Source organism: Neophocaena asiaeorientalis, unplaced genomic scaffold (genome assembly GCF_003031525.2).
Source record: "Neophocaena asiaeorientalis asiaeorientalis breed wild unplaced genomic scaffold, Neophocaena_asiaeorientalis_V1.1 scaffold896, whole genome shotgun sequence".
NCBI classification, from domain to species: Eukaryota; Metazoa; Chordata; class Mammalia; order Artiodactyla; family Phocoenidae; genus Neophocaena; species Neophocaena asiaeorientalis.
The window spans coordinates 459,878-481,648 of record NW_020175779.1 but is presented as its reverse complement, the minus strand read 5'-3'; the positions used below and the strand labels follow the sequence as shown (position 1 = coordinate 481,648).

The 21,771-nt window shown below is 42.3% G+C and overlaps 1 protein-coding gene across 1 annotated transcript in view; it reads right to left on the bottom strand.

Moving 5' to 3' along the window:
• The window catches only part of DENND1B (DENN domain containing 1B), a 256,026-nt gene extending 254,473 nt beyond the window's left edge, over positions 1-1,553 (bottom strand). Inside the window, exon 1 of the mRNA XM_024732230.1 lies at positions 1,510-1,553. Within this exon, the coding sequence (XP_024587998.1) occupies positions 1,510-1,553 (44 nt within the window). The remainder of the gene's footprint in view (positions 1-1,509) is intronic.
• Between the last annotated feature and the right edge of the window lie 20,218 nt (positions 1,554-21,771).

Sequence of the window (21,771 nt, the reverse complement as noted above, 5' to 3'; positions counted from 1 at the left end):
CACCCCCACCAAGTACTCCTTACTTCCCTGACTGCCCTTAAGTGCCTTTAATAATTTTCAAAATATTTCATTCTGAAGTTTTAACTACTTTCAGCATAAGTTTTAACTAGACATCATAATTGACTGGCTTTAACTACACTATCCACCTAATAATGTCTACCTTCCTCAAGCCATACCCAAATAGTCCCTGACTTATATACATCCTTATATATTAATGGTGTGGGGAAATCTAAGTTCAGGGCCTTTAGTGAGACAACTGTCCTGCTTCATAACATACTGTGATAACCATAAAGGTAACCCCTGGCCCCCCAGACTCGATCCATTCACACAATGGAAATATGCCTTAGACAGAAATGAAGAGATACTGATACCTGGAGTATCGACAGCTCCTTCCCCTTTGGAGTATGGAAAAAGAAACAATATTGTCAACTCTAGAATGGTATTTCTTAAGTAATACCTTTAATAATGCTTCAAGTTTGGAACAGCGTAGCTAGACTCATCTGGGCCGTGAGCTTCACCAATTTATATCAGGGTTTTAAGTTCCAAACAATTAACTTAGACATGAGCTTTTAGACACAACCCTCTCATGAGTTAACACTCAGCATGGATCCAAGTCAGGCATTCCCTAAAATCTAACACTACACTGCCTCCTATTATTATTCCCAGGTGAAATTTATTAATAATATCATCACCTCATTTACTAAGGAAGAAAAATCCTTTATATAAAGTATTTAACAAGTCAAATTTCTTGAAGTCTTTAGAAAAACATCTTGAAAATATTTTAGTAGGACCTGCCTTCTAATACCAACTGAGATAGTGTTGTTAAAAAGAACATTCTCTAAGTATATTCTTCTTTTTATGCTTAGCAGCTGTATCATGAATTTGAATCTAAAGGTAAAATTCTCCTTTCAAATGACATATGAAGTACTTTTAAAATAGGGAGACCTGGTGGTCCAGTGGTTAAGAATCCATCTTGCAATGCAGGGGATGCCGGTTTGATCCCCGGTTGGGGAACTAAGATCCCACATGCTGCTGGCCATTACTAAGCCCGCTCCCCACAGCTAGAGAAAAGTTCACATACCCCGATGAAGAGCCCGCGGGCAGCAACTAAGACCCAACACAGCCAATAAATAAATAATTTTTTTTAATACAGATAAGGTAGATGAGAAGACTTTGGAGCAATATGTTTCCTGAACATGTTATTCCTTGAGTTGTCTTCACACCTCATAGCCTATATTAGCATTCTATATTAATTTGAAAGCCAACTTCAGAAGCTGTCTTCCAGCTTGGAGACAAAGGGTTCAGATCATTCTTAACATCTTTATTACCAAATCTGAACATATCCAAATATTTATAAAATTCAAATAGGAAATGATATTTGTTTCTTTTGCTGTTAAACTTTTAGCTAAAAAGACAGTAGAATTCTCAAAAATAATGCAGCAAAAAGAGATTCTCCTTCCCCCCTGTTTCAGGTGATTTGCCCAAAATTATAAAATCAGATTCTCTTACCTCTGACCACCTTCAGCTTGTTCACTTTTACCTTTGTTCCTCATTTTTCCAGACACTGGAAAATTTAAAACAGTCCTTCGAGTTAAGAAAAAAGAATATTTGGAGCAGAGTATCAGCAACCGACTGTTAGCAAAGACAAGTTTTCCTCATAAGTCTTGGGAGCCGCGCTGGATTGCAGGAAGCAGGGCAGAGTGTGTGTAACCCTGTGGCGCTGCGTGGGAAAGACTCTCCCAACCCCACCCACCAGATACTCCACACAAATAAAGACATCCACATTGTATGGCAACTCTGCTCACACCCATCTAATACTCCGGAGCCTAGTAATCATATCCGATGAGCAATGACGTTAGAATTCACTTGAAGGTAGCGTAAGAGCATCTAATGCGATGTTACTAGTTCAACACAGTCAGTAACCCCTATAAGCAGACCTCATCCTGATACAAACAGAGAAATGATCCCCAGCCAATTCCTTACAGCGAGTTCTACTTTCCTAAGATACAATAACTAGGCAAACATTACACGCACTTATGTCTGAGCAATTCTAGGGAGAGAAAGGAAAATGCTGTGTGCCCGCAAACAGAACTCAGTTAAATACCACAGCGGAATATCCTTGAGGAGATAAACAGAGATTTAAAACTCCAAAATGTCTGACTACTTCCCCCTTTCTTACTGGTGCAAATAAGAAGATGATAAAAATAAACAAGGAGGGCTTCCCTGGTGGCGCAGTGGTTGAGAGTCCGCCTGCCGATGCAGGGGACGCGGGTTTGTGCCCCGGTCCAGGAAGATCCCACATGCCGCGGAGCGGCTGCTCCCGTGAGCCATGGCCGCTGAGCCTGCGCGTCCGGAGCCTGTGCTCCGCAGCGGGAGAGGCCACAACAGTGGGAGGCCCGCGTACCGCAAAAAAAAATAAAAATAAAAAATAAAAATAAACAAGGACTGAGAGGTCTCCTGGCTGTCATCTTATCTCTCTGTTGTTTTTTCTGATGTCACAGATCCAAGACATAGGCAAGTATCTGGCAAGACAACCGTGGCCGGTAATCTTCCCTGGGAAAGGAAGCCGACTGGCAGCTCCATGAAACTCATCAAGGTCTTCTTAGCTTGGTGGGAATTCGCTTGCCTTGTAAAGAGGACTCAGCCGTACCTTGCCTTTCTTCATTCACCGTGCACAATTCCAGTAGCCTTTTCCTGTCTTCTTGAGGCTGCCAATCAGGATGGCTGAGCAAAGCAGGAATGCAGGGGGGCGCAGGATCGGTGACTCAGTCACCCCGTCTGCCGCCCCTGTACCCGTGTGGACTGACTGCTCTGTCTGTTGCCACACAGCCACCCCCTGGACTTCCCTTCACCTCCCTCTGCGTTGGATTGTAGATCAGGAACATAGGACATTACCCTACGTACTGTGCATGGTAATTACGCTGTGTTCTCACCGCGGTTACTTAAGAAAATTACCAAACAGGTGCTAGTAATTCCTATTCCATGATGACATAAGGCCATTGATCCCCACACGACCCATTTATCTCCCTCTCTGATTTTTAACACAAGCATGTTGCCCTTCCCCTTTAAATAAGCAGGTATGAACTCTTAAGTGATGCAGGCATGAATTCATGGGGAGAGGCCTACTATTAGAATTAGAAGGAAGGTTTTCAATCAAGTGGCCTATGATTAAGTTAACAGAAACTCACTCCAGCAAGCCAGCTGGAAAAACTACTTCCAATTTGTGAGAGAGAAAAAAAAAATCTTAACATTTGAGTCACTATATCATTTCATGCACAAAGACTTCGTGTACATACCAGAAAGACAAGCCTCTCCACATTTGCATGTATCCTTTTTATAGCTGTTGTGATTTTGCCAAGTGCTTTATGATGATATTTTATTAGCTGGGTCTCTCGATAGTCCTGTGAGGTACAGATTAGTAAGTAAAACAGGTACTACTGTACATGATGAGGCAGGAAGCAAACGCTCCAGGGACATTTTATTCCAAGAAAGCCTGTGTGGAGGAATGCTCTTTCCCCTGTGTGCCAGAGGTACCAGGAAATAGAAGTCAGCCTGCAGAATACCACTGAGCCATTTTTAAAAGCCATTTTCTTTATAAAACACATATATTTCTTTCCTATCTCTCTCTCTCTCTCTCTCTCTCTCTCTCTCTTTCTCACTCAAAAAAAGTGAGCAACACTCCAGCAGGTCTATATTTCAATTCAAAAGTAGTATTATATGGCATCTCTCTCATGACATCTTTACATACCCAAATTACAAGCAGTGTTAAATATTTTTGAGGTTATTCATTTCTTTAGAAGTCCTCCGTACAAGGTGTAGGATAAACAAAAGCACCTATATAAGAAACTAAAAGAGTTTGTTATAAGTTTGTTATATGGATCTAAAAGATGCTGAAAAACTTATTACCCCCTCATTTTATAGATAATGAAAGCTAAAGTTGAAACTTTCTAAATGTATTGAATAATTAGTCCACAGACGAACTGTGTCTTTAGGGAAAGTCTTGGTCCGGCAACTGGATTTCCTGGTTCTCAAAGATGAAAAAGCAAAACTAAGTATAATCCTCTATGAACATTCATAAAAATTCAAAATAGACCTTCTATTATGATTCTTGTTATTTTATATTATATTATTTGTTGTGTGAGCCTCCATTCAACACAAAGCTTTTAACCTATTACATTAAACTTCCATACTGGGAAACAATTATGCAGTAGGAATTTTTTTATGTGAGGTGGAGGCCTAGAAAAAAAGAAGCCAATGAAGATACCCGTCTCTCTAGTTGAGCTGCGTATTACAAAAAATGGATGCTAGTAAGAGCTGCCTGGGTAGACTTGAACTGGCAGTTATCTCAGGATGGGCTCAGGCACACGCCCCCCGAGCTAACGTTCAAATCCATCTGCTACTGAATACCCACTGGGCCTTATGCTTCGCCACACCGTCTCCCCTGGCTCCAGGCAGTGCTCTCCCCTGATGTGCAGTTGCCACGGTCCTGTCCAGCTCTAGCTCTCTTCCTTTAAATAAGCAAAGCCTGTATTTATTTTTTTTTCCTTAATAAATTTATTTATTTATTTTTGGCTGTGTCAGGTCTTCATTGCTGTGTGCAGGCTTTCTCTAGTTGTGGTGAGTAGGGGCTACTCTGCGTTGTGGTGTGCGGGCTTCTCATTGGCGGTGGCTTCTCTTGTTGCGGAGCACGGGCTCTAGGCGCATGGGCTCAAGAGCGCAGGCTCAGTAGTTGTGGCGCACGGGCTTAGTTTCTCCATGGCATGTGGGATCTTCCTGGACCAGGGATCGAACCCGTGTGCCCTGCATTGGCAGGCGGATTCTTAACCACCGTGCCACCAGGAAAATCCCAAGTCAAACTCTTAAGAAGGCAATTTCAATCACTTGCTGGGGTATAAGAAGGATTTGTTCTTTTGTTAGTCCTTTGTTTTTAACCTCCCTGTCCTGGAAGGACAACTCAGGTGACCAGGATTTCTCCATTTTGGCAAAAGTAGGTAATCGCTTTAGTAATGGATCTGTCATCCAAAGCCTCTTTCTGCACTTGATCATTATGTCCCCTTGGCTGTGCTGGTCAAATTTTCACCCATCCCTCACTTTATGGACTTCTGATGTAACCTACTAATTAGGCTGATCATGTGTCCCCTGTCTTTCCCTCGACTAAGCCAAAATTCGCTCTGTGTCATTGAAGCCTGGGATTAAAATAATAAATAAATACAACCCTGAAGTCTACCCCTGTCAAGGTTCTACTTGGTCAGGATATTGGAGAAACAATACTTTTCCCCGCCTGTGTCTCTTCCATGTTGAATATCTAAGTGTTTCAGCTGAAGGGATAACGATTGAGGCACTACAACATGTCAAAAGATGAAACACAATCCCTGCTTGACTGTGTCCTAGATAAAACCCTCAAAATCCCAAATGTCAACCATGACTGGCCCTCTGTGTGCCGCCTGAGGGTGTATCTTGCAGATTTAGTTACCAATCTTGGGCCTATGGTTGCCTTGACATCTGGCACATAGGTGGTATTTGTTGATTGGGATCAAAATGGGAACTTGAAACTAGATACAAGAAAATTCTCTCAAAGAAAGGCCAACCAGTTTCATTCCTGTGATCATTACTTTTCAATCTTAGTTTCTCAGTATACCCTTTTCTACAATATGGTTAATTTTCTGCATCGACAAGTTCAGCAGAGTAGAACTCTGGTTAAATAAAATGAGAACAAATTTATAAGTTGTTAAGCTCTGTACCTTATAAAAATCACAGGGCACCTCCCTGGTGGCACAGTGGTTGGGGGTCCACCTGCCAATGAAGGGGACATGAGTTCGAGCCCTGGTCTTGGAGGACCCCACATGCCGTGGAGCAACTAAGCTCATGCACTACACCTACTGAGCCTGTGCTCTAGAGCCCGCAAGCCACGACTGCTGAGGCCCACGCACATGGAGCCCATGCTCCGCAACAAGGGGGGCCACCGCAACGAGGGGCCTGCGCACCACAACGAGAAGTGGCCCCCACTCGCCGCAGCTGGAGAGAGCCCACGTGCAGCGACAAAGAACCAACACAGCCAAAAATAAAAATAAATAAAATAAATTGTTTAAAAAATCATAGGAACTATGCTTTTTTATTATTTTCCAAAAAGAAAGAGTATACTTGGACCTCAGTCTACCTATAGATTCACTGTATTAATATATATATATTTTTAATAGATCTTTATTGGAGTATAATTGCTTCACAACACTGTTAGTTTGTGTTGTATAACAAAGTGAATCAGCCATATGCATAGATATGTCCCCATATCCCCTCCCTCTTGAGCTTCTCTCCCACCCTCCCTATCCCACCCCTCCAGATGGTCACAAAGCACCGAGTTGATCTCCATGTGCTATGCAGCTGCTTCCCACTAGCTATCTATTTTACATATGGTAGTGTATATATGTCCATGCCACTCTCACTTTGCCTAAGCTTCCCCCTCCCACCCCACGTCCTCAAGTCGATTCTCTATGTCTACAACTTTATTCCTGCCCTGCAACTAGGTTCATCAGTACCTTTTTTTTTTTAGATTCCATATATATGTGTTAGCATATAGTATTTGTTTTTCTCTTTCTGACTTACTTCACTCTGTATGACAGACTCTAAGTCCATCCACCTCATGACAAATAACTCAATTTCATTTCTTTTTATGGCTGAGTAATATTCCATTGTATATATATGCCACATCTTCTTTATCCATTCATCTGTCCATGGACACTTAGGTTGCTTCCATGTCCTGCCTATAGTAAATAGAGCTGCAATGAACATTGTGGTACATGACTCTTTTTGAATTATGGTTTTCTCAGGGTATATGCCCAGTAGTGCAATTGCTGGGTCGTATGGTAGTTCTATTTTTAGTTTTTTAAGGAACCTCCATACTGTTTTCCATAGTGGTTGTATCAGTTTACATTCCCACCAACAGTACAGGAGGGTTCCCTTTTCACCACACCCTTTCCAGCATTTAATGTTTCTAGATTTTTTTGATAATGCCCATTCCGACTGGTGTGAGGTGATCCTTCACTGTAGTTCTGATTTGTGTTTCTCTAATAATTAGTGATGCTGAGCATCTTTTCATGTGCCTCTTGGCCATCCGTATGTCTTCCTTGGTGAAATGTCTATTTAGGTCTTCCACCCATTCTTTAATTGGATTGTTTGTTTTTTTAATATTGAGCTCCATGAGCTGTTTGTATATTTTGGAGATTAATCCTTTGTTCATTGTTTCATTTGAAAATATCTTCTCCCATTCTGAGGGTGGTCTTTTTGTCTTGTTTATGGTTCCTTTGCTTTGCAAAAGCTTTTAAGTTTAATTAAGTCCCATTTGTTTAATTTTGTTTTTATTTCCGTTACTCTAGGAGGTGGGTCAAAAAAGATCTTGCTGTGGTTTATGTCAAAGACAGTTTTTCCTATGTTTTTCTCTAAGAGTTTTATAGTGTCTGGTCTTACATTTAGGTCTTTAATCCATTTGGAGTTTATTTTTGTGTATGGTGTTAGGGAGTGTTCTAATTTCATTATTCTACATGTAGCTGTCCAGTTTTCCCAGCACCACTTATTGAAGAGACTGTCTTTTCTCCATTGTATGTTCTTGCCTCCTTTGTCATAAATTAGGTGACCATATGTGCATGGGTTTATCTGTGGGCATTCTATCCCGTACAACTGATCTATATTTCTGGTTTTGTGCCAGTACCATATACCATACTGTCTTGGTCATTTTTTCATTTCTAAGTTTATTGATTTGCGTCCTCTCCCTTTTGTTCTGATGAGTCTAGCTAAGGGTTTATCAATTTTGTTTATCTTCTCAAAGAACCAGCTTCTAGTTTTATTTATCTTTGCTATTGTTTTCTTCATTTCTATTTCATTTATTTCTGCTCTGATCTTTATGACTTCTTTCCTTCTACTGATTTCGGGTTTTCTTTGTTCTTTCTCTAATTGTTTTAAGTGCAGAGTTAGATTGTTTATTTGAGATTTTTCTTGTTTCTTGAGGTGAGATTGAACTGCTATAAACTTCCCTCTTAGAACTTTTTTTGCTGCTTCCCATAGCTTTTGGGTCGTTGTGTTTTTGTTGTCATTTGTTTCTATGTATTTTATTATTTCTTCTTTGATTTCTTCAGTGATCTCTTGGTTATTTAGTAGCACACTGTTTAGCCTCCATGTATTTGTGTTTTCTTTATTTTTTTTTCCTGTAATTGATTTCCAGTCTCAGCATTGTGGTCAGAAAAGATGTTTGATATGATTTCAATTTTCTTAAATTTTCCAAGGCTTGATTTGTGACCCAAGATGTGATCTAACCTGGAGAATGTTCCATGTGCACTTGAGAAGAAAGTGTACTCTGCCACTTTTGGGTAGAATGTTCTATAAATATCAGTTAAATCTATCTGGTCCATTGTCATTTAAAGCTTATGTTTCCCTTTGTTATAAAGTGGAAACTAACACACCATTGTAAAGCAATTATACCCCAATAAAGATGTTTAAAAAAAAAAAAAAGCTTATGTTTCCTTATTTATTTTCTGTTTGGATGATCTGTCCATTGGTGTAAGTGGGGTATTAAAGCCCCTACTATTATTGTGTTACTGTCAGTTTCTTCTTTCATGGTCATTAGCATTTGCCTTATGTATTGAGGTGCTCCTATATTGGGTGCATAAACATTTATAATTGTTATATCTTCTTCTTGGATTGATCCTTTGATCATTATGTAGTGTCCCTCCTTATCTCTTGTAACAGTCTTTATTTTAAAGTCTATTTTATCTGATACAAGTACTGCTACTCCATCGTTCTTTTGACTTCCATTTGCATGGAATATCTTTTTCCATCCCCTCACTTTCAGTCTGGATGTGTCTCTAGGTCTGAAGTGGGTCTCTTGTAGACAGCATATATATGGGTGTTGTTTTTGTATCCATTCAGCCAGTCTGTGTCTTTTGGTTGGGGCATTTAGTCCATTTACATTCAATTTGATTATCAATACATATATTCCTATTACCATATTCTTAATTGTTTTGTGTTAGTTTTTGTGGGTCTTTTTCTTTTCCTGTTTCCTGCTGAGAGAAGTTTCTTTAGCATTTGTTGTAAAGCTGTTTGGGTGGTGCTGAACTCTCTTAGCTTTTGCTTGTCTGAAAAGCTTTTGATTTCTCCTTGGAATCTGAATGAGATCCTTGCTGGGTAGAGTAATCTTGGTTGTAGGTTTTTCCCTTTCCTCACTTTATCGTGCCACTCCCTTCTGGCCTGCAGTTTCTGCTGAAAAATCAGCTGATAACCTTATGGGGATTCCTTTGTATGTTTTTTTTGTTTTTCCCTTCCTGCTTGTAATATTTTTTCTTTGAATTTAATTTTTGTTAGTTTGATTAATATGTGTCTTGGTGGGTTTTTCCTAGGGTTTATCCTGTATGGGACTCTCTGTGCTTCCTGGACTTGGGGGACTATTTCCTTTCCCATGTTAGGGAAATTTTCAACTATAATTTCTTCAAATATTTTCTCAAACCTTTTCTTTTTCCCTTCTTCTTCTGGGACCCCTATAATTCGAATGTTGGTGCATTTAGTGTTGCCCCAGAGGTCTCTGAGACTGTCCTCAATTCTTTTCATTCTTTTTTCTTTATTCTGCTCCTCAGAAGTTATTTCCACCATTTTGTCTTCCATCTCACTTACTCGTTCTTCTGCTTCAGTTATTCTGTTATTGATCCTTCTAGTGTATTTTTCATTTCAGTTATTGTGTTGTCTCTGTTTGTTCTTTAGTTCTTCTAGATCTTTGTTAAGCATTTCTTGTATTTTCTCAATCGGTGCCTCCATTCCATTTCTGAGATCCTGGATCATCTTTACTATCATTACTCTGAATTCTTTTTCAGGTAGATTGCCTATTTCCTCTTTATTTATTTGGTCTTGTAGGTTTTCACCTTGCTCCTTCATCTGTGACATTTTTTTGCCATTCATTTTTTTTTTTTTTTTTTTTAATGAGTGGGATTGCGTTTCTGTCTTACTGGTTGTTTGGCCTGAGACTTCCAACATTGGAGTTTGCAGGCTGTTGTGTAGAGCTGGGTCTTGGTGCTGAGATGAGGACCTCCTTGAGACTTCACTCCAATGAATATTCCCTGGGGTCTGAGTTTCTCTGTTAGTCCAGTGGTTCGGATTCAGAGCTCCCACTGCAGGAGCTTCAGCCCAACCCCCGGCTCATGAACCAAGATCCTACAAGCCGTGTGGGGTGGCAAAAAAAAAAAGGGAATAACAAACTAAAAAATAAAATTAGACTAGGAAACTAACAGATAAGTTAGAAAGAATATAAAAATAAAAATATAGATGAATCAACAACCGGAAGGTACAACAGTACCACAACAGTAAAAAACTAAATGAGCAAAGCCTTTAAAGATGCCGTCCTCTTGTTTTAAGCTGTTTCGCACTTTTCCCACATACCATCGTTCTCCCAGAGGACTCTATGTATCTTGGCTCCCAAACTGACTTAGCTAGAGTATGTGATCCATATTCTCTAGTTGGTTATAAAGGCTAGCCTACTCTTTGGTGAAGTTCAGATTTTTTGCCTAGGCTAATATTTTTATCACTAGAGACCACGGAGTTCCTGCCCTCATAGAGCCTATGGTCTAGTTAATAGAGACCAACAATACACATGTAAGTACATAAATAATAAAATTTCTGATCACAATGAGTGCTAAGAAGAAAATAAACAGAATGGTGACATAGTGATGGTGGATAGACAAGGCAGGCCTCGCTAAGGAAGAGACATCTGAGCTGCAGACTGCAGCGGTGTGAAGATCCAGGGGTGAGGCTTCCTGGCCAAGAGAACAGGTAATGCAGAATCCTGGAGGCAGAGACAAGCATGGCACATTTAAGGAAAACCAGGGTGGCTGGTGAGAGTAGTAGGAGATAAAGTCTCCCAGAGAGCTGAGCAGGGTCCACATTGCAAAGGGTTTTTGCAGGTCATGGCAAAGGCTATGTATTTTATTCTACTGGCAGTGAAGCATAGGAGCAAAGTAAGGGATTAAGGAAGCTCTCCATCAGGCCATTGCTATAACCCTGGAGAAATGATAGTGCTCTGGATTCCAGCTGCAGTGAGAATGACAAGTCGTCAGGTTTCAAAGACATGTTGCTATGGGCTTTTTGACCATTTGGTGAGGGACAGAAGGGATGTGATGGTATAGGGTGAGGAAGGAACCCCAAATTCTGCTTTGAACATTAAAAGGCTGAATGACATCCAAGTGAGGAGGTGGCCTAGGTGACTGTTGCTCAGGAGAACCAGCCTGCATTTCTCACCTATGAACTTGAGCTGTCACCATCACAATATCCAGGTATTGTAGGCAGACAACTAAAGTCTTGGGGGTGTTCTTTGGGCTCATTTATAAATAGAGGTGACTGGCATGCTCGGAGCCCAGTGATGGGTTAAACTTTTCAGCCTCAGGTTACCAGCTTCATCATGTTCTCTGAGCTTTCTTTAACGGTTCTTGCCCCCAGACAACGCTATACGAAAGTGAAAAATAGAGTACTATTATTTTGGTAGTAAGCAACAAAAAGCTTGAAACTCATAGCAAGAAAACCAGCATAAATTCAAGCAAGAGAAGAAGAGAGCTGTATCCTGGCATTCACCACGAAGGTGTTGATGTCTCCTGGCTGCCTCACATTCTGTGATGCTGATTCAGGGACCCTGCAGGAGGGGCCTGGCAGCTTCATGGGGCCAGGCCAGGATCTGTGGAATCACAGGATCTATAGAATCAGTACAGGATCTATAGTAGTGACTTGTAGGATCAGCCCAATGTACCCTGAAATCAGTCCTTAACTGTTGTGAGCCTAATGGCAGGAGTCCCCTCAGTGGAACAGATGCATCTGGTTACAAACAATTGCTTCCTGAAGCCCAGAGTAGGTCAGAGTACAGCCTTTGCTGACTCACTGTGCCCGTGCCTGTCCAGTCAGACTCGGGCATGTGCTAATGAATGTGTTAGGACTGCAGCTTCTTGGGCTGAGATTCTCCATTTAGTTTGTTTGGCAAGAATAGAAGAATCAAGTTCAAGCATTAAGTTTATAAACACAGTATTAAGTGCTACCAAATAATAAGCCTTACATAGATGAGGCTTTACGTCATCTATGAAAGAGGGCAGTGATATTTCAGTGGCACTTCACTGTATCTCCGGTCCCACCTTTTAGTGAAGGAATTCAAAGCATAAAAATACAACAATGAAATGTCAGAAAGTCTCTAATGACAAGTCTAATTATTCCCGTGTGTTACCACACCACAACATGCAACGGCATCCTGCAACCCTGCTCAGCAAAGGCCATCACATGAATTCAATTTCAGTCCCCAAACGTAATCACTCTGGAATCTAGACAGACACAAACCTGGCCTTTTTAGGCCCCAATTCAGGTCTCCCTAATTTCTCAGAACAGCCAGAATGCATCAGCCAGAAAGTTTGAGAAGAAAGAATATGATAGAGAAAGACATGATTGTCATGAGAGAAGTGGCAGTCTGCATTTAATACTTGTGTGCATTGCTACTTTCAGGGACAACTGCCAAGCACACCACAACGAGATTCTGACTCTGAAAAAGGGGAACACTTCTCATGATGCAAGCTTGTTGGCTTTTTACTCAATGGTTTATAGGGTTTTAAATTTTTTGTCTCATGTCTTTGTTCTTCTCTTTTCATAAAGAAAGGTAGTGAGGGTCAGTCGCAATTTAATACTGTGTCCAGGGTAATTTTCAGTAACGCTCCCTTTTACACCAAAGAAACGTCACAAGTTTGTACAAGTTACATGGTATTCTTGAGTACAGTTGCCTATTACTTGAACTGAGAAAGGAAAAGAGGGGAAAAAGGAAAATTATGTGCCAAGAGATTTACTCCATATTTTGAATATATTTTTCCTTCCATCTTCACAATCCAGTGAGGCCAATTTTTTCTCCCTCTCTCACAGATTGGACTCAGAAAGCTAACTTCCCCAAAGTTACACAAAATGGGCCACAAACCCAAGTCTTTCTGGATCCCAAGCCATCAAAACACAGGATTTTACTAGGTGAAGCATAGTTAGACTAAATGAACAAGTCAGATTGTGCCAAAAATTAAGAAATGATGTTCCTAAATTCCTAAAACATAACCAACACTCTAAATTTCTTCCCTATTTTTTTAAACAGAACACCCAGCAGCTCAGCTACTCTCCATGAGCCTCTTTCATCACCAATTAGAGTATTCACAGCACACCTGTTGCAGGCACAAACCATTAAGACTCAAATCAATTCCCAAACAATAGTGCCACCTGTCACTGTCCCAAGGCAGCATTTCTCCTCAAGTAACATTAACCTGGCACTTACAGCCTGGTGCTTGCTGTGAGAGACACACCTTACTCTGGCTTCTAACACAGATGGTGCATCAGCATCATCTTTCTTCCATCTCTGATGCCTGCGTTCCTGCTTAGCCATCCCACCTGGAAGACCTTCCATCTTCCTCCTGCCCATACTTCAAGGTCCTGCTCAGCTCTCGCCTCCTTCATGGAAATTCCTTCTACTGGTTTCGGGCCACAATAGTGTGGACCTTGGCGTTTCCATGGCACTTTTAGCCAATTTCCAACTGTTCCATATTTAACTGCTCCTTGCTTTTTTCACATATAATAATTTAAGCACTTCTGACTATAAATACCTTAAGGGCAGGAAGTATGATTTCTGCTTTGCGTGTGTGTGTGTCCTCTGTAATACCCACATCATTTGGGGGCCATTCGTATTTACTACTCATTGACTAATACAGTGATGGGATGACCACCAGGTAAAGAAGGGAAGAATGATAAAGTGCATATTATCGCCATTCAGGATTTCACTGTTTTCAAGATGGGTCCTCTGCGAACTTTATTGTCTCCATAAGATTTATTTATTTATTTAATTTATTTATGTTTGGCTGTGTTAGGTCTTTGTTGCTGCGCATGGGCTTTCTCTAGTTGTGGTGAGCGGGGGCTACTCTTCGTTGCGGTGCATGGGCTTCTCATTGCGGTGGCTTCTCTTGTTGCAGAGCCCGGGATCTAGGCATGCAGATTTCAGTAGTTGTGGCTCGCAGGCTCAGTAGTTGTGGTGCACAGGCTTAGTTGCTCCGTGGCATGTGGATCTTCCCAGACCAGGGCTCGAACCTGTGTCCCCTGCATTGGCAGGAGGATTCTTAACCACTGCACCACCAGGGAAGTCCCTCCGTAAGATTTTGATAGAGAAAGGATATTTGGCTCAATATATAAAATTACACTTGAAAGAATAAAAAAGCTAAAAGAGAAAATGAAAAAAAATTTAACATCAATATCAACTGAATAAGAGTTCTTCTGTGAAAAATTCAAATGGCTTAGAATGTGAGTACTTAATAAATCATTTTATTACTTGAATAATTTGAGGAAGGGGAAGAGAGGAGAGAAGGTCCCCTAAACAGGTCATAGACTCTCCCCCGGAGGCATCATCTAATATGAGGTTCTGTCTTGCCACACTCTTCTCCTTCTCCCCTCCCCTAAATTTACCAAACCTACTCCTATTTCATTCATTCATCTATTCAATAATAACAAATATTTGGAATGCTAATTTTCCTAGCTCCTAGGAGACTGAACTGCATAGACTCAGGACTTGTATTTAGAGAACAATTCAATTTATTGCAGTTTACAAAAGCGTGTCCTCTGTATTTCTGCGAAGCCAGGTCGTGCTGGGGCTTCCCCTCACCACACCTGCAGCCTCCAGCCTGAGGAACCCTTGGCAGCAGGTGTGGCAATGTGGCTCACTGGTGCTTTCAGGGTGGTGTTGATGAAACGTGGGCTCCTGCCCCAGGGCTTTCTGAACTGGCGGCCCCCCTCTCCCTCACGGCTTCTCAGGATAAGCATGAGTTTACAGATAGAGAAGCTAAACTCTGACGTTTAGGACTTCAGCAACCCACCCGTTCCTCAACAGAACTTTGACCAAGGTGACCAACAGCAGCTTTTGCCCAGACAGAGGTAGTGCTTTGCTCTTTAGGCACAAAAAACCCTACCCTTCTCTTGCTGACGATTGTACCGAAGACTACATTCCCTTTAGCAGTGCACTGGGCAGGCTCTTCTCTGCCCTTTGCAGTTACATTGAAGCCTTTGTTCCCTCTGTATCAGGACATGGAGGGTGCGCCAATCACCATCCCTCACCACGCATTACACAAGCAGGTCCATCAGTTAGCATGCTCCCAGCACACCTGTTACCTGCAGGGCTTCATAGCTACATTCAAAACCCTCGTCCAGGGCTTCCTTGGTGGCGCAGTGGCTAAGAATCCGCCTGCCAATGCAGGGGACACAGGTTCGAGCCCTGGTCCGGAAAGATCCCACATGCCGCAGAGCAACTAAGCCCGTGCGCCACAACTACTGAGCCTGTGCTCTAGAGCCCGTGAGTCACAACTACTGAGCCCACAAGCCACAACTACTGAAGCCTGTGTGCCTAGAGCCCGTGCTCCGCAACAAGAGAAGCCACCGCAATGAGAAGCCCACGCACTGCAACGAAGACTAGCCCCCACTCGTTGCAACTAGAGAAAGCCCGCACACAGCAATGAAGACCCAACACAGCCAAAAATAAATAAATGAAATAAATTTTTTTAAAAAGACACTCATTAAATTCACATATTGGCAACTTAGCCCTCAGTCATGTATCCAGAGGCAACGAAAAGCCCAAGGGAAAAAAAAACAAGCGACTTACACCCTGTAGTGCTTTAGCCCGAAAGGCAGACAGCCCCAGTTGTTTAACAATATTCTGTTTCATCATTATGCACCCCGTTTGGAAGTTCCAGTATAGTCGTAGCTGTGCCGCCCACCGGAATCACAGAGCAAGAGGGGGTACCAGCTGCACGATGAGGGAAAGAGGGGGCAGGCGGTACGGTGGAGTCCTGCAGAACCGGCGCCTTGAGAAGAGCCGTCACCTTTGGTAAGAAAGCTGGAGCAGATACTGCAAGGAGGAAGCCAGTGGGAGGAACACCCTGAGTTCACCCTCCTTTCTTCCTTGGATCTCCTACCGAAGCTTCCTTGGGTTGGATCCAACAAAAAGGCAGGGGGCCCACGAGCTGAGTTGATGTAGCCTGTCCAGTTCTGTCCCCCAGGGCAAAAAGCAGAGTGAGGGGTGGAAAAGTGATCTAGAGAGGCAAGCAGAAGAGATTCAGCCCATTGTCCATTTTGTATTGTACACACACTAAACTACCTCTTGTCCTTTTGAAGCAGACATGCTGTATGTACTAAATTCTAAACCGAAGTATATACTAAGGTAGGAACAGCACACTAGCTTGTTTAACTTCATCCTCTTTTTCACCCAGCATAAAGGTAGGCCTTGAGGGAAAAACTTCTTTTTGCTGGCATGCTGATTCATATTGTTTCTTCAAGCCCTCAGACTGGTTTGTCCAAGACTTTCCCTTTCTACTTCTGTATCTTCATGTCCCACACACTTAATTTGAATCACCCAAAGAATGTCAAATATCATGCTATCCTCTAATCTATCCTATATTTTCTCACCTCTGGGCCTCCTTGGGTAATGATGGTAAAAAAATTAATAAACAGGACCTTCAATTAAATAGATTCTGGAGACCAGAAGGGAGAGCTCACATGCCCTGTAACAATAACAGAGCCCAAAAGGAAGAAGAAAGACTCCTTTCCTGGAAGGACTCAGCCAATGAAAAGCCAAGGACTCTTTGTTTACGTAGCCCTCCCGACTTCCTTTTCCCCTGTATAAAAGAGTTAGGTAGATAGCTAGTAGGAAGCAGCCGCATAGCACAGGGAGATCAGCTCGGTGCTTTGTGACCACCTAGAGGGGTGGGATAGGGAGGGTGGGAGGGAGGGAGACGCAAGAGGGAAGAGATATGGGAACATATGTATATGTATAACTGATTCACTTTGTTATAAAGCAGAAACTAACACACCATTGTAAAGCAATTATACTCCAATAAAGATGTAAAAATAAATAAATAAAAGAGCTGTCCTCTTCAATTTTGCTAGGGACTTGCACGTGGCTCACTATGGTTGCAAATTTCAACTCTCTGATGATCCCAAATAAACCCACGTTTGCTGGAGAAATAACTGACAGTCTATTTGCTTTAGGTCAACACAATTAAGTAACACTGAATCACACTGTGTCACCAGGCTGGTCACTATGTCTCAGAGTCTGTATCTTTCCAGTGGAAATGATGCTCTCTACAATGTTCCTGTGCAGGTACTGAAAGAGTGAGACTCCTCCACGCACGCTCCCTCAGACTGTCATGTAAACACAGAAGAAAGAATAAAAACGTCTATCTCCAGTCCCTCCCAAAGCCCCACAGCAATGATTGCAAAGAGGAAAAATGGCAGACACACACACAACTAGGAAAATATATGCCAGCATACAAAAAAAGAAATTTTGGAATGGAGAAGGGAGCTGACTTAGCAGTCCAGAGAAAGCTCAAATCTAAGCATCCAAGTCCAAAAGATGCAAATCAATTCTCAGGCCAGACTAATGGAAAGACAAAGGAATTAGAGGCAATGTGTGCCTCTGAAAACAGGGTGAAGCTGAGAAGAAGAGGGCTATTTGAAAGTCTTTGAAAAATGGCATTTGAACCCTGATCTCCTTCACCCCACGCAACAAAGCAAATGTGCTTTCCCAAAGAGAAGATACCTTTACTCTCTGGAGCAACTGAGCCACAGGGGCTCTAAGACTCGAGTACATCAGGCATTAGCTGATGCGCTGGGGAGGAGAGACTCCAGACTTAGAAGGAAGGTTAGAAAAGTGGACATGCTGAATACTGCAATCTCCAGTTCCCTTTCCCCCAAACACCAGCAGCCAGGGTGTATAACCTCCAAGCAGAAAAGAGGAGATACTTCTCTAGGAAAGTGGACTAGCCCAGGGGAAAAGAGCCTTGCAAAATGGCCTGATGGTAAAGTCCACCAGGCAACAAGCTCCATCTGAGCACACAGAGCTTCTAATCAGCTTTTTAGTGCCTCACTCTTTAGTAATAATAATAATAATAATTGGATAGCAAAGGATCACCAACATTTGCAGAAAGTCTCTAACATAAGAGGCAGACACAATATAAACAAAAGAAAGAAACAAAGAGGAAACAAGGGAAAAAAATTAAGACATATAATTATTACACTCAGACAAGTTATTGAGTCCCTGAAATAAAAACGAGGTACTGTCTAAAAAAAAAAAAAGAAAGAGCTCTTGAAAGTAAATAGCACAAAGTAAAAAAAGTACTCGGCAAAAGGATTGGGAGAGAAAGTTGAGAAAATATTCCTAATTAGCATAAAAGTCAGAAAGAGAATAGAGAAGAAAACTAGACAGTCAAGACAGGAAGTTCAACATCTGAAAGAGAGAACAAAGACATAAAGAGAAGATGTTATCAAAGAAATAGTAAGAGAGCATTTCCTAGAACTAAAGGAGGTGAGGTTCGAAACTGAAAGGGGCCACTCCCAGATCATTGAGTAGAAAGAAACTCATTTCACATTGTCATGAAGATTCAGAACACCAGGGTTAATGTGAAGATTTTAAGTGTTCAGACATCAAAAACAAACAAAAAACCAAATTACATAAAAAGGACAGGACCCTCCCATCCCCGAGGTTGGAAGACAATGGAAAAATGCCTTCAAAACTCCTTGGAGGGAATTCCCTGGTGGTCCAGTGGTTAGGACTTGGTGCTTTCACTGCCAGTGCCCAGGTTTGATCCCTTGGGAGAATTAAGATCCCACAAGCAGTGGAAATGATTCCTTCTCTAACATTTTATACTCCACCAAACTATCAGCCAAGGATGAGGAAAGAATAAAGACATTTTCAGAAACGCAAGGTCTTAAGAGTTTACCTCCCATACACCCTTTTTCAGGAAGCTACTAGGGAATGCTCCCCCACTGAAATGTAGTAGTAACCAATAAAGAGGGAGATAGGGATCCAGGGACCAAGGGACACAACACAGAGGGAAAGTAAAAGGAATTCCCAGAATGATGGTGACAGAAATACCAAGATAACAGCAGTCAGCAGGCATAGAGAGAAACGAGATTAGAGAGAACAGAGGCCTCCAAGAGTACCGTCTCTAAGAATAGTGTAAGACTGCTTGAAGAGCTAATATCTGTGACGCTGTTCAGAGGGGAATTAGTTTTAAGATACTTAGTACAAAAGCCAAGGGAATAAAAATAGGAGGCAACTATTTACATCAGGAGAAAGAAAAAGTTCATGAAACACAATATAGTCATAGAAAACCATGTGACTTAGCTGTGAATAATAGTTACACTGTCATTTTACTGCACGCTGATTTATCTAAAAATGGTAAGATAACTACCTAGGACAGGTGGAATGAGGGGACAGAGGACAGAGAAGATATCTGTGCAAGATAGAGAAGTCCTCATCTACTATGGCAGGAAGTCAGCGAGGATGCCCCACATTGAATTCTGAGATGGAGGTCATCACGCTGGACGTTTATGAGGGAACGTTCTTCAGAAGGGAAGGCGCAGAGAAGGTTGGGCGGAATAAGTCGGGCTCTAATGGAGTCTCAAAGAGGGCCTCAGCCGTCCCTTCAGGGCACCCTGATGCTGGATAGCTCTTCAACATTGTCCTTGAATGTGGGCCTCCCGGGGAAGAGGCTGTGACCGGGCAAAGCGGCACCGCCCCTTTGCAGAGGCAGTTTCTGAAGGTAACTGACACCTGAGGATGTCTGCCAGCAGCTCTCGTGGCAGGTGGGAGACTAAGCCCTTCGTTCCTAACGGAGGAGCATCACAAGTGTCCACAATCAGGAATGTCAGGAAAAGAAAAATCCAGAAATTTCAGACTAAGCACAATTTTTAGAATTAGGTAAATAGGCAAGAGAAAATGGCTAAAAAAGAAGTGCGTAAGGTGATGGGAGTAAGGAGTGGGGAGGAATGGGGCACGTACTGCTGTTTTTCATCAGAAAGCTAAAAGTACTATAGGACTTTGAAATTAAAAGCTTTTCGGGTCAGAGCTTTGGCACATGCGTGCATGCATGTATGTGCATGTGTGTGTGCGTGTGTGAGTGCGTGTGTGTGTATGGCTAAGGAAGTAAACTTTAAGATGTATATCACTCTATAAAGAGCATGGTCCTTAATTCTATTAGTAGTAGAGGTAACAGTGTCGAAAGGGCTAGAGGTAGAGTTTGGAAAAGGAAGGAAATGAGCAATTTAAAGCATTCTGCATAATAAAAGGGAAGGCTACCACCATTGAACAAGAGTCATTTAAACACTTGCATAATAAAATGAAAGGCTAACTTGGCAGAAGCCTGGGGTAGATAGCTTTGCTAAGGAAGAGGCAGTTAGGAAAGTAGTCCTCTTTCTCTTGAACAGTTAGGAAGCTAGACTCTATCAGAACAAACATTTGCTTTGCTGCAAAGATTACCCTTTGGCACTCACACTCAGGAAGTTCTTGAAGGCTAAACAGTAACTCGAGTTTTCTTCTCCATTCCGACTTTTGATGAGATTTGGAGGGCTGCGCCTACCCCGGACTGGCCTGCTGAGGTTGTTCTAAAGCTGAACAACCAGGTTTAGGGATATTAACTGCCCGACAAAGGAGGCTGGGTCCTGGGATGATAACAGACTCTGATAGGTATGAGGTTAGGAGTTCTCAAGGTAGGTGGAGTTTTTACACAGAATTTTTAAAAAAAGAAACCCTCTGGCAGGGAACTGGGACAGAAAACACTTAAGTTAGAAACTGAGCGCCTCCTCAAGGGGACTCTGGATAAATTGATGGGCTTCTTCAGCGTTTGAACACAGGAAATGTTGTTTGACCGTTTGGTCTCTTGAACATGGGAAGAAGTTATATCTAAGGAATAGGTTTAAGTTGTCTCCTTCCCACACCATTATGCCTTTTATTTGCTCTAAGCTGCAGTCTAGTTTGACACATGCGTTTCACTGTTAGGAGGTTCTCCTAGGCTGCCTGGCCGGTCTGGTCTCTACTATCACCACAGGGTCTGCTATGACCCTCAAGAATACTTTGCAGCCTACCTGTCCTAGCAAGGCCTCCAAACACCCGAGCCTTCTGGGCTTAGATAATTCTTAAGCTTGCTTCATGCTGGTGGTGCAGGGACAATGCACATAACAGAAGACCAACAGAGTGGCTGGGAGCCCCTGCACCCCTCAGCCTCAGAACATCCCAGCCATGCCCAATTGGAGCTGTTCGGCTCCAAAACATATTGGAGCCCTTCTCTGATGGATCTCGGGCCAGGGACTAGCCAGTATCTCTAAAGTGAGTATCTTGTAGGGTCTCAACAGGCAGCACATGGCACGCCCAAATGAGGATAAAGTTTAAGGAGGGTTCATTTACAAAGAGGCTAATTGAAAAGGAGTGACAGTGTTGGGAAGCTACAGAGAATAGTGTGGGAACCTGGGCTACCAGCAGCAGAACTATCCCACTTCTAGAGCCTTTTGGCCTTTTGGACAATGACAGAGGTTATCAAAACCCAGGAGAGAAAGACTGAGAAGAGCAATGGCTTCAGAAGAGGGATACAGTCACCTCCAGGCAATTTCATAGGGGAAGAGTCAGGGTTATCCATACCCTATCTCATTCTCCAGTCTCCTGTCAGGGATTCTCACTGGCCAAACCCTCCTGGAAGCCAGAGGGTGGAGGTGCTCACTGACTGAACCCACTAAAACTCTTCTCCTAGGGAGCAGGGCATGGGTGGTGTGAAGAGGCAAATGGAAGACATCCAGCACACCTGACACAACTCGGGATTCTGAGAGCTGCCCGGAGTTAGTAAGCAGCTTCAGTTGTGAGTGATATACAGAGTTTCCCTAACTGAGGTGTGTGTTTCCATGTGAACATTTCCCAAGGGTATACAGGCACAG